The following is a 15,366-nucleotide window of genomic DNA, read 5'->3' as shown; positions in this document are numbered from 1 at the left end:
CCGGTATAAACATACTTCTTTAGAGACATGGTGGCAAAATACAATGAAGCGGTTCTATTTTCTGTATTTATCATAAAAATGTTACATTGAGTTTTAAGCAACATAAGAACTCTATGTAAAAGCATTTATCTTGCTGTGAGTAGTATTGTAAGAATGTAAGCACTGAGCAAGAAATAGGGGAGCCTGGACAGATTCTTCAGCTTCCCGACTCGCTGTCCTGGATTTCATAGGCAATTCTCGTCAACTTTCGACAGTATTTTGGGTAACAGCTGTTAAGGACTCTGCGTTGATAGTGAACGTCAGCGGGTCTCGAATGCTAGATGGCCTTTTCTGAACTCTATATGATAAAGTTTTCCATTGTATATGAAGGTCAGGAGACCAAAAAAACACGCAGAACTTGGAAATTACCACCAGACTATTATGTTACCATTTGGGACAGCGCCCTGTCCTGTTTGAATTTGAGACAAATGTGCTGATGATAAAGAAGAAAGGAAAGGGCATTCTTGGTCTGTATTTTCTGATAACATTGCAGAATAGGAAATTTAGGGAAGTCATGGCCCGCATTTCGTTGTCACTAGATTTCTGATCGACCTGCATTGTAAGGGTTAATTGATAAATGGTTGAGTACAAACCAAGAACTTGAAATGTTCTGATCGTGTTTTGGCAGTGAATTTGTTACTGTCATGTTATATATTTAATTCTGTAGAAAACTGCATAAAAATATATGTACTCTGAATCCCTTCCATGCTCATAAGCTAGGAACTGAGAGGCGTGAAAGGGCTCCGTTCCAAAAATATTTTCCTCCAGCAGCTTGCAGCTTGCCTCCACTTCTTACCTTAGTTTCTACTTTTATATTAAATCATTGACGTTCTTTGCACAATGCAAGTGTTGTGGGTACCTTAAGTCATTATCGTTGACCAGGGCCCACTCAAGTTCGTTTCCCAGACCAGCTGGCCGGTCTTAGCAGGACTGTGAGGAAGTGGAAGGTTGCTGCGGGTAAGTTTTGACTTGGTGCGAATGAAGAGGTCAGGAAAATCTAGAAGCGCGTACTGGTGGGGGTGTGGGCAGGTGTACACACTGGAAACCCTGGCCTACCAGGGAAAGCTCTGGGAACCTGTTAGGGGCACGTAGAGAAAGGCAGTGGATTGACACCGAAGAGAAAGTTCATACCTTCCCATCACTTTCCCTGTGAGAAACACGGTACGTTACATTTCCGAGAATTAATAGTCATGCGTGAGATGATTTTGCTCAAGTGAGGGGGCTCTTGGGCTAAAATAAGCCAGGAGCCAGTGGCCATAGTTGGTACCAACTATGAGTAAGTGTCCTAGAAAAGCTAAGCCGAAGACAGGTCCCTACCAAAATAGCTCGGAAGTGGGGGAGTTTTGGGGAGGGCGGACAAAGGGCAAGAAAGCATTTAAGAGAGCAAAAGTGAAAATCGCTCCGTTTCTCTGACAAGGAAACTCTCCAAAAGCCTCTATTCATGAGCCTTCTGTGATACGTTTGTTCTTTGTTGGGGAGTGCGTCAGAACCTCCTGGAGAACGTTCCATTCCAAGCCTGCCCAGCCCCGGTCAGCCCTCCTGACTCAGACTCCCCGCTGGGGCCTCGGAGGTGTCATCCGTGGGAGGTGTCCCCGGGGTCCTGCCTCACGCCGGGCTGGGACCCTGCTGGGGCTCATGAACTGAGGCCTGTCCTTTGCTCTCTGGTTTGGTCTCCCCTCCTCTGTTAGGATACTAATTTTAATAAATACGGAGTCTCCGGTGTCGCACCTCCTCTACTTGCCACACAGAGAGAAACACCTGAAGGAGGAAGACACGTTCTCCGGCGCCATCTCTACCTCCCTTTTCACTCCTCCTCCTAAAACTTAGTTCTGAAGCGCACACCCGAGCAGCCGCCACCTGAGGGAACAGAGCTTGAGAAAAACCGAGGATCCTCTGGACCTAACCCAGTGCCACCCTCGTGTTGGCAGAGATGATCTCCAAGTCCCCTGGGGATGGAGATCAGCAAAAAGGCCCCTTCTTTCAGGCGCGCATCTCCACGCGTCCTGCTGGGGTGCTGTGGGATTCGGGCCAAGTGCCTGCTCTGTTGCCGGGGCTCCCGCAGCTCGGGGGAGGGCTGCGGGCTCCAGGGCAACAAGGTTGGCCGCCGGGCAGTGGTCACCAGCGCCTGCCGGGGGTCCCGTGACTCCGGGAGTACGTCCCCCTGAACCCCTCCAGATGGGGCTGCCTCACCCTGAGGGAGACCCCTTGTTCCTTAAACATTAAGAATTATCCTCCCTGTGCCCACTGCCCATTACCTTTGGAACTTCTGGGAAGGGGTTTTGTAAGAGTTTTGTAAGATTTTGGAAATCTTGCTGTAGCAGGACACAGGGTTCCCATACGAGCGTGGCCACCGCTTGACGTTGGTGACATTGAAGAGAGGCTGTGTGGGTCAGTGCGTGAGATAGTTGCTCAGGAGACTTAAGAGCGGAGCACAGACATTAAATCTCTGTTAGACTTGCTGCTTATGTTTTGGGCTGTGCCTGGCCTTTTTTTTTTTTTTTTTAAAGATTTTATTTATTTGACAGAGAGAAATCACAAGCAGGCAGAGAGACAGGCAGAGAGAGGGGGAAGCAGGCTCCCCGCCAAGCAGAGAGCCCAATGTAGGACTTGATTCCAGGACCCTGAGATCATCACCTGAGTTGAAGGCAGAGGCTTTAACCCTGAGCCACCCAGGCACCCCTGTGCCTGGCCTTTTCACTTTACGTGGTAAATCTTAATATTGAGTAAAACAAAATTTGATTAGAAAAGTAATCGATTTTTGCACTTGATGCTAGTGAAATGTTTTCGTTTGATTACTAGAAAAGTTTGTGAGTATGATCCTGAGTTACTTTGGAAAATTAAGTGTAACTTCTTAGGAAAATCTAGGTGGTAGAAAATGGGATAATAAGTCACTGAGGTGTGGCCTCTTTAAATGTAAACAGCAGAAATTTAAGAGTTCTTTAAAATACACACATTTGGGGCACCTGGGTGGCTCAGTGGGTTAAAGCCTCTGCCTTCGGTTGAGGTCATGATCTCAGGGTCCTCGGATCGGATCGGGCTCTCTGCTCGGCAGGGAGCCTGCTCCCCCCACCTCTCTCTGCCTGCTTCTCTGCCTACTTGTGATCTATGTCTGCCAAATAAATAAATAAAATCTTAAAAAAAAAACAAAAAATAATTAGGGGAACAAAAAGGAAGCAATCCTCCAGGAAGTTGTTTTATATCTTTATTGTTATTTTTTTTTATTCTCAATAAGAGCATGTTTTTATTATTTACTTCTATTATTTAAAGCATGCGCTGTCATTTCAACTTCAAATTAACCTCTTTGTTGCTTTCAACCCTTCTTATTCACTAGCCAAACCTCCTCTGGAAATGTAGCACCAATGTCACACCTTATTTGTATCTCCTCCCTGGTCTGTTTCCCCAGGGTAGCACTTGGGGAAGTCTCCTGTGAACTGTTAAGATATTGTTGTAAAGATAATAGAAGTAAAATTTGAGAAGGTCCCCTGCATAAAAGAAATGTAGTGTTACAATTTGACTTCCAGTTCAAGTTGAGTTGCCAGATGAAGATGCCAGTCTTTTTAGGGTCATTGATAGAGATTTCACTATGTTTTAGGATTGCGATTCTTAACTTGGACTGGTTTCAGCAGGAGCCCAAAGTCCCTAAAACATCCTGCCAAGTGTTTTGTATGTTTGCATTTTTTCCTGGGGAGGGGGTTTCGTGGCTTTCTGTAGGTTCCTAAAAGAGTCCATAATGTGTTGGGACACCTGGGTGGCTCAGTTGGTTAAGCGGCTGCCTTCAGCTCAGGTCATGATCCCAGCGTCCTGGGATCGAGTCCCACATCGGGCTCCTTGCTCAACAGGAAGCCTGCTTCTCCCTCTGCCTCTGCCTGCCACTCTGTCTGCCTGTGCTCACTCTCTCTGACAGAAAAAAATAAAATAAAATAAAAAAATAAAATAAATCCATAATGTGAAAAGGTGATGAATTTTGCTTTGGGAGGTCATGCTACTTCCATAACAGTTCTCAACAGTTAGTTGAGTTGGGGGACACCTTATTGAATCCAGACTTAATATTAGAAACATTCATTCCACTTGACTTTTTTTTTAACCCTAATTTTTAAAATCACATTTCAGATCATTACACTCTGATTGCTCAGAAATAGCATTGTGACTGTTGCTGTCTCTTGCCTAATCATGTATCTGAATCTCTTTTAGAAAATCAGTCTTAGTGGTAAGCAAAATTGAGCATACAAAGTGCCTAGAACATAGCTGATGATTAGTGAGTGGCTGCTGTATTGGATGTTGAATATACAAAACTGAGTATTATTTAAGCCAGTAAAAATTTTTTTTAAGATTTTATTTAATCTTGGCCGCCTGGGTGGCTCAGTGGGTTAAGCAGCTGCCTTCAGCTCAGGTCATGATCTCAGGGTCCTGGGATCGAGTCCTGCGTTGGGCTCTCTGCTCAGCGGGGAGCCTGCTTCCCTCTCTCTCTGCCTGCCTCTCTGTCTACTTGTGATCTCTCTCTCTGTCAAATAAATAAATAAAAAATCTTAAAAAAAATATCTTATTTAATCTCTATACTTAACATGGGATTCGAATTTACAACCCCAAGATCAGGAGTCACACGCTTCACCGACCGAGCCAACCAGGCATCCCTCAGGCCAGTAGAATTTTCAGGTCAACACAGAAGTGAATTGAAATCTATTACTGAAATACTGTTTTTTAAAGATTTTATTTACTTATTTGAGAGAGAGAGAGAGAATAAGCATGCATGAAAGAGGGCAGATGGGGAAGGGGGGGAGGTAGTGGGCAGAGGGAGAACAGACTCCCTGCTAATAAGCGGGGTTGATCCCAGGACCATTGAGACCGTGACCTGAGCCAAAAGCAGACACTTAATCAACTGAGCCACCCAGCTGCCCCATATTATTGAAATACTTTTTAAAATGACAATCTCAGTAAAGCTGCTTGGGAAAAAAAAATCCTCAATACAGTATTAGCAAATCAAATCCAACAATGTCTAAAAAGAATTATACACCATGACTAAATGGGATTTATTCCAACTATACAGAACTATTGCAGTATTGAAAACAATTAATAATCTGGGGCGCCTGGGTGGCTCAGTGGGTGAAGCCTCTGCCTTCAGCTCAGGTCATGATCTCAGGGTCCTGGGATCGAGCCCCGCATCGGGCTCTCTGCTCAGCGGGGAGCCTGCTTTCTCCTCCTCTCTCTCTGCCTCTCTGCCTACTTGTGATCTGTCAAATAAATAAAATCTTAAAAAAAAAAATCAATAATCCACCATATCAACAGGTTGAAGAAGAAAAATAACCTGATCATGTTGATCAGAGCAGAAATAACTGTTGACAAAATCTAATTCATGACATCTAATTCATGACAAAAATTCTCAGCACATTAAGAGTAGAAGGGAGGGGTGCCTGAATGGATCAGCGGGTTAAGCCTTTGGATCAGGTCATGATCTCAGGGTCCTGGGATCGAGCCCTACATCGGGCTCTCTGCTCCGTGGGGAGCCTGCTTCCCCCCTCTCTCTCTGCCTGCCTCTCTGCCTACTTGTGAACCCTCTCTCTGTCAAATAAATAAATAAATATTAAAAAAAAAAAAGAGTAGAGGGGAACTCTCTCAACCTGATAAAGAATAGTTACAGAAAAACCTGATTAGTAAATAATACCTGTTGGTGAAAAAGTCAGGAAAGTTGTGGAAACCACAAAAACATTATCGTTTAAAGTTTTTTCTTTCAGAGCAGTAGACTTTCTGATGAAACGTGCCAGTGAGATGTATTGGGTTAAATCGTTTGCTATAGCAGCACTTCCAGGTAAATATGACTCCTCACTGGGTATTTGATGCTATGAAGTAATTGTGAGTTACTTAGATGATAATGCCCTTATAGTTTCCCAAAGAGTTGTTACCTTTTAGAGATGTATGTTGCAGTATTGAGGTGTGAGGTGATAAGAAGTTTGGGATTTGTTTCAAAATACTTGAAATTGGCGGGAATGCGGGTGTAGAAATCAAACAAGATGGGCCTGTGTTGCTAATTGTAATGGTGGAGTGACGGGCACTCTGAGTTCATTATTCTGGTCTGTCTACTTTTGTATCTTCTATAATATAGGAAGATAAAGTTCCTAGATGTAAAACTGATTTGGTCACGCCCCTTAGGATGGCTACCATCAAAACCAGAAAAGAGTAAGTGTTGGTGGGCATGTAGGGAAACCAGAGCCATCGTGCACCGGTGGTGGGAACGTAAAATGGTGCGGCTGCTGTGGAAGACAGCATGGCAACACCTCAAAACATTGAAAACAGAATCACTTGCATCCAGCTTGTCCACTTCTGGGTATTTACCCAAAAGCATTGAAAGCGGGATCTCGAGAAGATACTTATCATGTTCATGACCGCGTTATTCACAAGAGCCAAAAGGTGTAGCAACCCAAGTGTCCATTACTGGGTGAGGATAAAGGAAGTGTAGTATGTCCGCACAATGGAATACAGTTCAGCCTTGACAAGGAGGGACATTCTGACCAATATATAACGTGAATGAGCCTCGAAGACATTATGCGAAGTGAAATAAACCAGTCATAACACAAGTACCTACCTGCTGGAGATACCAAACATAGTCAAATTCATAGAGACAGAAAGCAGAATGGTCACCAGGAGCTGGGGGTGGGCGGGGGGAGAGAATTAGGGTTTAATAGGGACAGTTTCGGTTTGATGACGAATGGTACACCTAACAGTGGCTAAGATGGTTAATTTTATGTTGTATTTGACTCCACAATTAAAACAACTTGGTTGGAATTTGAAGGCATGATTAGAAGGCCCCCTTTAATCCTTGAGAAGTTGGGTTTATAAAAAGTGTGATTTCACTCCCTAAGAATTCTTTTGCAGAATGTGCTTTAAATGAATATTTTAATCAACCATAACATAAGCTCTACAAGGTCAGGGACTGTTTAATCCACTATTGTCTGTCAGCAGGGAGGACCACCTGGGGCTCGGTAAAGAGTAGACGGGTGGGTGGATGGACGGACGGTTGGACGGACTAATGGATGGGGGAGTGGACAGACGATGGGTGGAATATGTGGCTGCGTGGATGAGTGAAAGAAAGAAAAAAGCAGCCCCTCTCCCTGGATTCTCCCCAGTCCTGTTGTCCCTCCTCAGCTTTCAGCCCCGGCACGGTCATGGGGCACCTGTGGCTGACCTCCGACCGGCTCAGTGATTCCGCTCTCGCCCCTCCAGTCACTTCCACCCGGAGGCCTCCCAGCCCCCCTCGGCGCCGCCCCGCCCGGGAAGCCCCTCCCTCACTCCTTCGCCGCCTCCCCACTTTGCATACAGAAGTGCATCGAGGCTCCGCCCCATCCATTCCGCTCCCGCTTCCTCTGTCTTATCTCATGCCCCCCTCCCCCCCAGGGCCGTGTTCCCGGCCACCTGGGACCACGGGAGCTGTCCGCTCTGCCAGTGTGGGCTGACAGCCCGCCCTCCCCCAGGGCCGGTTTGAGGGACCAGCGGCCTCCCCGGAGTGCTTGTCCCGTGAAGAGGGAATAAACGGGAAACTTGCCCCTGTACTACTCAGAAGACTAGTAGTTGGCTTAATTTAAGGAATTATTTCACACAGAAATGTTTTATTTTAAAAATGAATTTCAGGGGCACCTGAATGCCTCAGTCATTAGGCATCTGGGCCCGAGTTGTCATCCTGGGGTCCTGGGATCGAGCCCCACGTCATGCTCCCTGCTTGGCAGGAGGCCTGCTTCTCCCTCTCTTACTCCCCCTGCTTGTGTTCGCTCTCCCTGTCTCTTTCTCCCTCTTAAGTAAATAAATAGATAAATAAAATCTTTAAAAAAATAAATAGACATGAACTTCACATTAATGTACACATAAATTATAAAATTGATATTTTGAAGCCTGCAAATGATTGTAATGTGGAAGACCTTGTTTTTCCTTAACGAACTGGGTATGTCAGTGCTTCTCGAGGGATCTGGGGAAGGCGTTGCCCCCTGGGCACGTTGGCAACATCTGGAGACGTTGTTAACATCTGGAGACGTTGTTGGTTGTCACAGCTGGGGGGTTGCTGCTGGCCTCTAGTGGGTGGAGGCTGGCGATGCAGCCACACATCTCGTAGAGCCCGGGGACGGCTCCGGACCGAGAGTCATCAGCGCAGAACTGTTGAGAGACCCTGAGCTACATAATAGCGATTTTCCCAGCACCTGAATATTAAATTTCTTTGGGATTGTGATGAAACCCTTAAGCCTATGATTACATATTTTGTCTAGAGGTTCTTTTGAAGTGTCCCATTTTAGAAAAAAGTAATTTTTAAAAAAAGTGTTTTGCAAAGTCAGAGGAAAGTGATGCTGTGTTAACAAGAGCATTACAAGGCAGCTGAACGGGGAGCTGCTGTTTGTAAATTTCATGCAGCGTCACTTCAGTTAATTAAAAAGTTTCCTCTTTCACTAAAAAGAATGCCACTTTTTATTTTTGTTTGTTAGCTTTTTGTTTTACACTTAACAGTATTACTGTGTATGATACTACTTAATACCTTTCTTTCCTGAGTAAAAGGGATAAAGTGGGGCCCCAAGAGGGTTCGAGACTGTAGGGATTTCCTGTAGCTCTGGGCTGTACTCAGCACGAAGATGATGGGGAGGTCATCATGGGAATGCCTCCTGAGTCTCCTTAGCTCTGTCCTAGCCGTTACTTCTGATACCTAGCTCTGCCTTATAATTAATCTATCCACAAGTACTTACTGAGCACCTGTGTGGCAGGCCCGGACTGGGCTCTTCACTTAATGTTATTTATGACCCACCAAACAAGGTTGTGGAAGGTGATCCCATTCCTGATTTACGATGCAGAAATAGGCAGGGAGTGTTTGAAGAATCCACACCTCGTTACAGAGCGAATCAGAAACAAAATGCTCTTCCTTACTACATTCTGTCCAATCCCAAAGTTCCTGCCTTTTCTGCCCAGACTGCACTGTCTAAAAGTTCTAAAACAGCATCTTGCTGTCTGAGGAATCAAGGGAGCTCACCGGTGTAGGGGGACGCTCACCGTAAGTTCAAGTCCGGCCCCTCTCCGACTGCCCCTCATTACACTCTTAGAGCCCTGATTCCCCAGTCTTGCTAGTCCCGGAATGTGGCCTATGCCTTACCCCCTTTAGAGCCGACACACATTTTTATTCTCTTTGAAATACTTCCTCACTCCCAGGAGACCTAGGGAGATCTCCACTTGCACTTGGATGGACCCTAGAGCTGCCCTCAGGGATTCCCAGCCCCTCTTCCAGACACATGGTAGGATGGCGCCTCTCTGCCCTGGTGGGCTTGGGTGGGGCCATGTGGCTAGTTCTGGCTGAATGAATTAGAAGCCATGTGTCCCCTCTGGGTGGAAGGTGTAGCTCCCATGAGAAGACCCTCCACAGTGCCCACCCTTTCCCTCTGTCCCGGGGCCTGGCCACATTTGAGATGGTGGCTCCTTGGTCATGTCATCCTCTGCTGACTGACGAAGTTCCCAACCCTGGATAAGTCCCCTTCTGTAGTTCTCTTACCACTGTATAGCCCTTTAGTTACAGCCACACCGTTTTGGAATGTTGTAGATGGTTGTCGCTATGTTTGTGTTCTCTGACGAGATTGTGTTTTGATTCCCCAAAGCCCGGCACCTTGCAGTATGCTTATGTATAGTAGATCTTCAGAAAAGGTCTCTTGGAACAAAATCAAAGTCCATGGGATGTGAAGCCGAAAGGACCTTTGACCTTAAGCTAGTTTGAGTGACTGGGGATGGTCTGATTTAAATAAGAGTTTATGACTGGGGACTGTACTGAAGAGTCTCTGAGAATGTGTGCCTTTTTACATTTTGATTTTGGGGCTGTATATTTTACTTACTTTAAATTTTCTTTGAGGTAAAAAAGAATCAGCTGGAGATTTTATACTTACGTAGTGTAGGGCGTGTTTCTGTGCAGATCGTCTGTAGCAGAGGGCCTGGTGACTGCGATGACTTTTCAGCTCTTTCCGTGGGTAGAGGGCTGGAGTGCTTCATCCACGCCCATTAGAGGTTCCTGTCGTCATCTAGCGGCAGCATTCCTTCATTGCAGATTCTTTTGCCAGCCCGAGATGAAAAGCTAGAAAGCGTCACCCTGGGTAGGATTTGCTATGAAATGCTGGCAGTCGAGTAAGATGCTCATCTGTTGTTATTTATTACTTCATTCTTGGCCCAGTGTGATGAACCTGGGTTTCTGGGAATGAGAAGGGGCACACATCAAGTTCTCTTTCGAAAACAGCAGATGTCTCTTTATAGTAGAAGAAAGAAGTCAGAGGGGAACTGCTTGGTGCCGGGTTGATGTCGAGGCCACAGCACCCCAGCTCCAGAACCACTCTGTGAGGGTGGGTGACTTGTGTGGCCTGGACGAAGGGCCAGCCGCTCCTCAGCCCACGGGGTTGGGATGTACTGAGGAGGCCTAAGTATTCTATTTGAAGTTAACCTGGAGATGGACTGTTGCGTTCCTTTTCTCTTGATTTTTATTTTTAAAAAAGATTTCATTTATTTATTTACTTGACACACACACACACACACAGAGAGAGAGAGAGAGAGAGAACACAAGCAGGGGGAATGGGAGAAGCAGGTTCCCCACCAAGCAGGGAGCCCAAAGTGGGGCTCGATCCCAGGACACTGGGATCATGACCCAAGCCGAAGGCAGATGCCCCAACCCGCTAAGCCACCCAGGGGCCCCTCCTCTTGGTTTTCAAATTGGTGGCAGTTTCTGGTGATTAAAAGCATTAGGATTTTAATGGGTGGCTCAGTCAGTTAAGGGCCCAACTCTTGATTTTGGCCCAGGTTGTGATCTCAGGGCCATGAGATGGAGCCCGGTGATGGGCACTGGGCTCATTGGGGAGTCTGCTTGGGTTTCTCCCTCTCCCTCTGCCCCTCCCTCCACTAACACTCTCTCTCAAGTAAGTAAGTAAATCTTTAATAAAATAAAATAAAATCTACCACAGCCACAAGACTAGCCGTGTCCTAAAATCACAGGTGTGTCCCTAGATGGAACTTAGATATATGGAAAGTCTGATTACTCGCCTTGCTATTCCATGATTTTAATTAAGACTGTGCCATTCAAAATCAAGTGGACTTTTTAATGATCTAGAATGTGGTGAAATGAATCAGGTGACTCTCAACGTAGGTGACATGTTCTTTTATTTGTGATTTTTGGGGGGAAGATTACAGAAATACCATTCACTTGTTTCTATAAATACTTGATAAGGCCAATTGAATGTGATGAAATATTTAAAATATCATTTATTAAATATTTAAAAGTTCAGTCCTTGGAACTGGTCGAATCTCTTCATTCTACTGCCGGCTGAAAGGAGCAATTTATAAATGCTAAATTACAAAATAGAATACTGGGGATATAGCTATACAATTCTTTTTGCCTTGAAGCATTAGCTCTTTTCAGCTATAGGCCTTTCTTTTTTCTTCCTTTCTTTTCTTTTTCTTTTCGTTTTTTTTTTTTCCCAAAGATTTTATCTTTAAGTAATCTCCACACCCAGCATGGGGCTCGAACTCCCCACCCTGCGATCGAGAGTTGCAGGCTCCACTGGCTGAGCCGCTGGGCACCCTGCTATGGACCTTCCCGTTAGGGCAGCAGAAGGACACACACTGCGCTCTCTCCCATCACAGGCCTCCTGCAGTGTGCTCGGCCTGGCATTTCCACACTCCTGCTGCGCTGAGTACAGTCATTCGGCTTATGCATGAGGACTCTTACGGACTCGCACCCCGGAGTGACCTTCAGCTTTATTTGCTGTGCTTATAACTTTATTACTAAAACCTTAAATATGAAAACAAATCGGAATCAAATATTGCCATTAATGGTGCACGGTTAATAGTAAGTCGGACTCACATCTTCTGTTTTAAAATGAGATTAGTGACAAAAACCAGGGGGCTTTGCCCCAGGTCCCTTCAGGTGGCCCGTTTCTCAGTATTGTCTGTACTTGTAGGCCGCATTCTAGCTCTATCTTGGCCCCATGTAAGGAGCTGTCTGGGGAGTCTGGGAGTCTCGGCCACTGGGTAAAACACTCCGCCCAGCTGCAGAGGGAGCTTATTTCCTGTGTTCAGTGGGACCTTCTCTGACCAGCAGCTGCGGCAAACTGGGGGCCCCCAGCACGTTTTTCCCCCAGTGACTCGCCTCTGTCCCGCGTTGTATTTCTGAAGAAGGGCAGGGGGAGCCTAACATCTGGATCCTCTTTTTCAGCAAATTTCTTGTCCCGGCTGCAGGGCGGGGAGGACATATTTTCCAAAGGCCCTTCAAATATTTGGTCTTTATAGTTGGTGTTTAGTTTCACAACACACCTCCCTATAGTCTAATCACAGCTTCCCTTTCCAGGCGGAGTCCCACAATATTTTGATGTATTCTGTGCCTCCAGATTCTCTAGTCTCCTTTACTTGGAACGAACATCCACCTGCCAGAAAGAAAAAAGAAAAAAGCACCTCCCCAATACTGAAAACACCAAATCAGGAGTGCCTGGGTGGCTCAGTCGTTAAGCTTCTGCCTTTGGCTCGGGTCATGATCCCAGGGTCCTGGGATTGAGCCCTGCATCGGGCTCCCTGCCTGGTAGGAAGCCTGCTTCTCCCTCTCTCACTCTGCCTGCTTGTGTTCCCTCTCTTGCTGTGTCTCTATCAAATAAATGAATAAAATCTTAAAAAGAAACAAACACACAACTTACCTGTTTTTTGGTTCTCAGCACCAAAATTATCTTCCTATGAGAGAATTTACAAACCAGAACACTGACTTAATTGTACTGGACATGAGATGCCTTATATACTCATCCATCTACCCAGCAATCCTGAGTAACAACACAGTGCTAGGTGCTGGGAATTAACTGAGAACAAGAGGTCTCCCTCTCGTGGAATCTGTGTTTTTGTTCCCATATGAGTGGAGGAAGAGAAGTCCTAGCAACACCTAATGCCATTTACTAAGCGTCAGACTCTATCCTGAGCATTTCACCAAACCAGCCCATCAGATGGGTACTACTGCTGTCCTCAGTTTATGGATGGGGAAACTGAGGCCCTCAGAGAAAGCTGGGTAACCTGCCCTGAGGCCCCAGACTGGCACCAGTGCCCTTTCCCTGACAGTGTGGCAAGGAGTAGGAGAAGAAAAGGAAAAGAGGAAGTGGGGACCAGAGCAGCAGGTGCTGTAGTCGAAGGAGGGAAGGTTCCACCAGAGACCTGAGGTGATGGGTCCCCTGAGAGCCTGTCAGATCTGAAGAGGTCAGAGCTATTTGAATAACGGTAAGACGTTACTTGCCTTTCTTTTCTTCCTCTTCTCTTGAGTGCCTGCTGGAGCTCTCTAGAGGCTGCCAGACACGGGACCGTGCAGCGGGCTAGCTGGGAGAAGTGAGGACTCAGCTGACCGCAGAAAGATCTGCAAACATGTAACGCCTCGCCGCTCTTCTCTGTAAACTCTGTTTTTAAAAAAGTACAGTTACTTCCACAAAAACATTACTTATATTAACATAATAGGTTGTTTTTAAAAATGAACCGATACATAGTACACTATTTCCTGATTTTGATCCCGAGCACAGTAGATGCTGATTAGGTCTCCAGGTAATAGATCCTCCATGAACAAAAGCCACGTGGGATCCTCAGTAAGATGGTGTCCGTGGGCTGGGAGCAGAGGTGGAGCAGCGTCCCTCTGGGTGCCGTGTGAGGGGCCCATGCGGGGAGGGGGGGGCACGGATGAAGCTGGTTAGATTTTGTAAACCGTCCAGGTGGGCAGCGCAGACAATGAGAATTGGCTTTGTCTGGATTGATTGTGTGTGTGGATTTGTTTCTTTAATTGTGGTGACACACCTGTAAAACCGCCCATCGCTTGTGCTCGCTGCGCCCAGCACAGGCATTCGAGAAGCCGCGGCCCATCCCGGAATGGTTTTCAATTTGCAAACCCCAAACTCTGTAACCGTGAACCAGCAACTCCCATGGGTCTGGGTTCCTTTGAGAGTGAAGACATTGGGATTTGCTCTTGGTTTAGAAAAGGGATGCGTAAGTGTCAGCGGGATGGTAGCAGCTTCCGCGTGCACGTGGGATGGCACACGGGCTCCGCCCCGCCGTGCGCCTCCTCGGGGTAAATGCAGGCGAAGCCCAGTCTCCCGTGGTCCCATGGTGGTCATCCCACGACCACAGACACGTAGGATCCCATCATGGCTCCCATCATGGAGAAGGTCGTGCCCAGGCCCCCTGGGAGCCGAGCCCGAGGCAAAAGGGAGAGGAAAGAAACGGATTTCTTCCGGGGAGCGGAGGGCAGCGTGGCAGTTCTTACCTTAGGAACAAAGCGTCAGTGCCGGTGCCTAGCCAGCAAGGACACAGGTCGCTCCTCCAGGAATCTGCCCCAGCCTCGCAGGTTCTGCACGTGTCCCTGGTGCACAGATGAGACTGAGATGACGGGGACACTTCTGTGCTCAAGGTCACGCAGCCAGAAATAGAAAGGAGCTGGAATCTGACCTTGACACCACCTGACCCTCAAAGTGGGTTATTTGTAAACACTGTTTACAGGCAAGTTTTTCAGAAATCTTGTGTTTAGTTATATTTATATTCTATATTAGTGATTTTATATTCATAAATTTTTTTTTACATTTTTATTTGTAATGCTCGTTTTAAAATTAGGTAATATATTATTGTTGCCCTAAAGAAGTGATAGTATATTTTTCTTTGTAACTTTCCTGTGCTGGTTAAAAACAGATAGTTTGTCTATAGCCATCAGTCTTTTAATTTCTAGTGTAGTTTATTTCTTAATTCTCACTACTTCATAGATTTGGTTTCTACATTACTTACTCTGGAATTCAGAATTTCATCCCATTAGGATCTTCATACAAGTGTTGGGTGTCTGGGTGGCTCAGTTGGTTAAACATCTGCCTTCAGCTCAAGTCATGATCTTGGGGCCCTAGAATTGAGCCCTATGTCAGGCTCCCTGCTCAGCTGGGAGTCTGCTTCTCCCTCTCCCTCTGCCAATGCCCCCTGCTCGTGCGCTCTCTCTCACTCTCTCAAATAAATTAAAACAAAACAAAACAAAACAAAAAAACAAGTGTTGCCTTCCAGACTCATAAGTGTTTTATTATTTTAGTAACAGATGTGTGCCTTTGAAAGCAGTGGAGTTTAAAGTAATGATTCTGACCTGGTCTCTTCCGTTTCTTCTTTTTCTCTTTTTCATACACAGCTAACAAGCACAAACCGTGGCTCGAGCCCACCTATCATGGCATAATCACAGAAAACGATAACGCGGTGCTCCTCGACCCTCCGCTGATTGCCCTCGATAAAGACGCGCCTCTGCGATTCGCAGGTACGAATGGGGCTTTCGTCTCACGGTTGACAAATACGGACTGC

At 46.2% G+C, this 15,366-nt stretch overlaps 1 protein-coding gene across 4 annotated transcripts in view; it reads left to right on the top strand.

Moving 5' to 3' along the window:
• CLSTN1 (calsyntenin 1) overlaps positions 1–15,366 on the top strand; it is a 78,696-nt gene that overhangs the window by 25,931 nt on the left and 37,399 nt on the right. For all 4 annotated transcript variants that reach the window (XM_059375109.1, XM_059375107.1, XM_059375108.1 and 1 more), the window contains exon 2: positions 15,200–15,322. In XM_059375109.1, coding sequence (XP_059231092.1) covers positions 15,200–15,322 — 123 coding nt within the window. The remainder of the gene's footprint in view (positions 1–15,199; positions 15,323–15,366) is intronic.

The sequence above is a fragment of the Mustela nigripes genome, chromosome 14 (genome assembly GCF_022355385.1).
Source record: "Mustela nigripes isolate SB6536 chromosome 14, MUSNIG.SB6536, whole genome shotgun sequence".
In the NCBI taxonomy this organism is placed as follows: Eukaryota; Metazoa; Chordata; class Mammalia; order Carnivora; family Mustelidae; genus Mustela; species Mustela nigripes.
The sequence above is the reverse complement of the archived record's forward strand: the minus strand, read 5'-3'. Positions and strand labels throughout refer to the sequence as shown.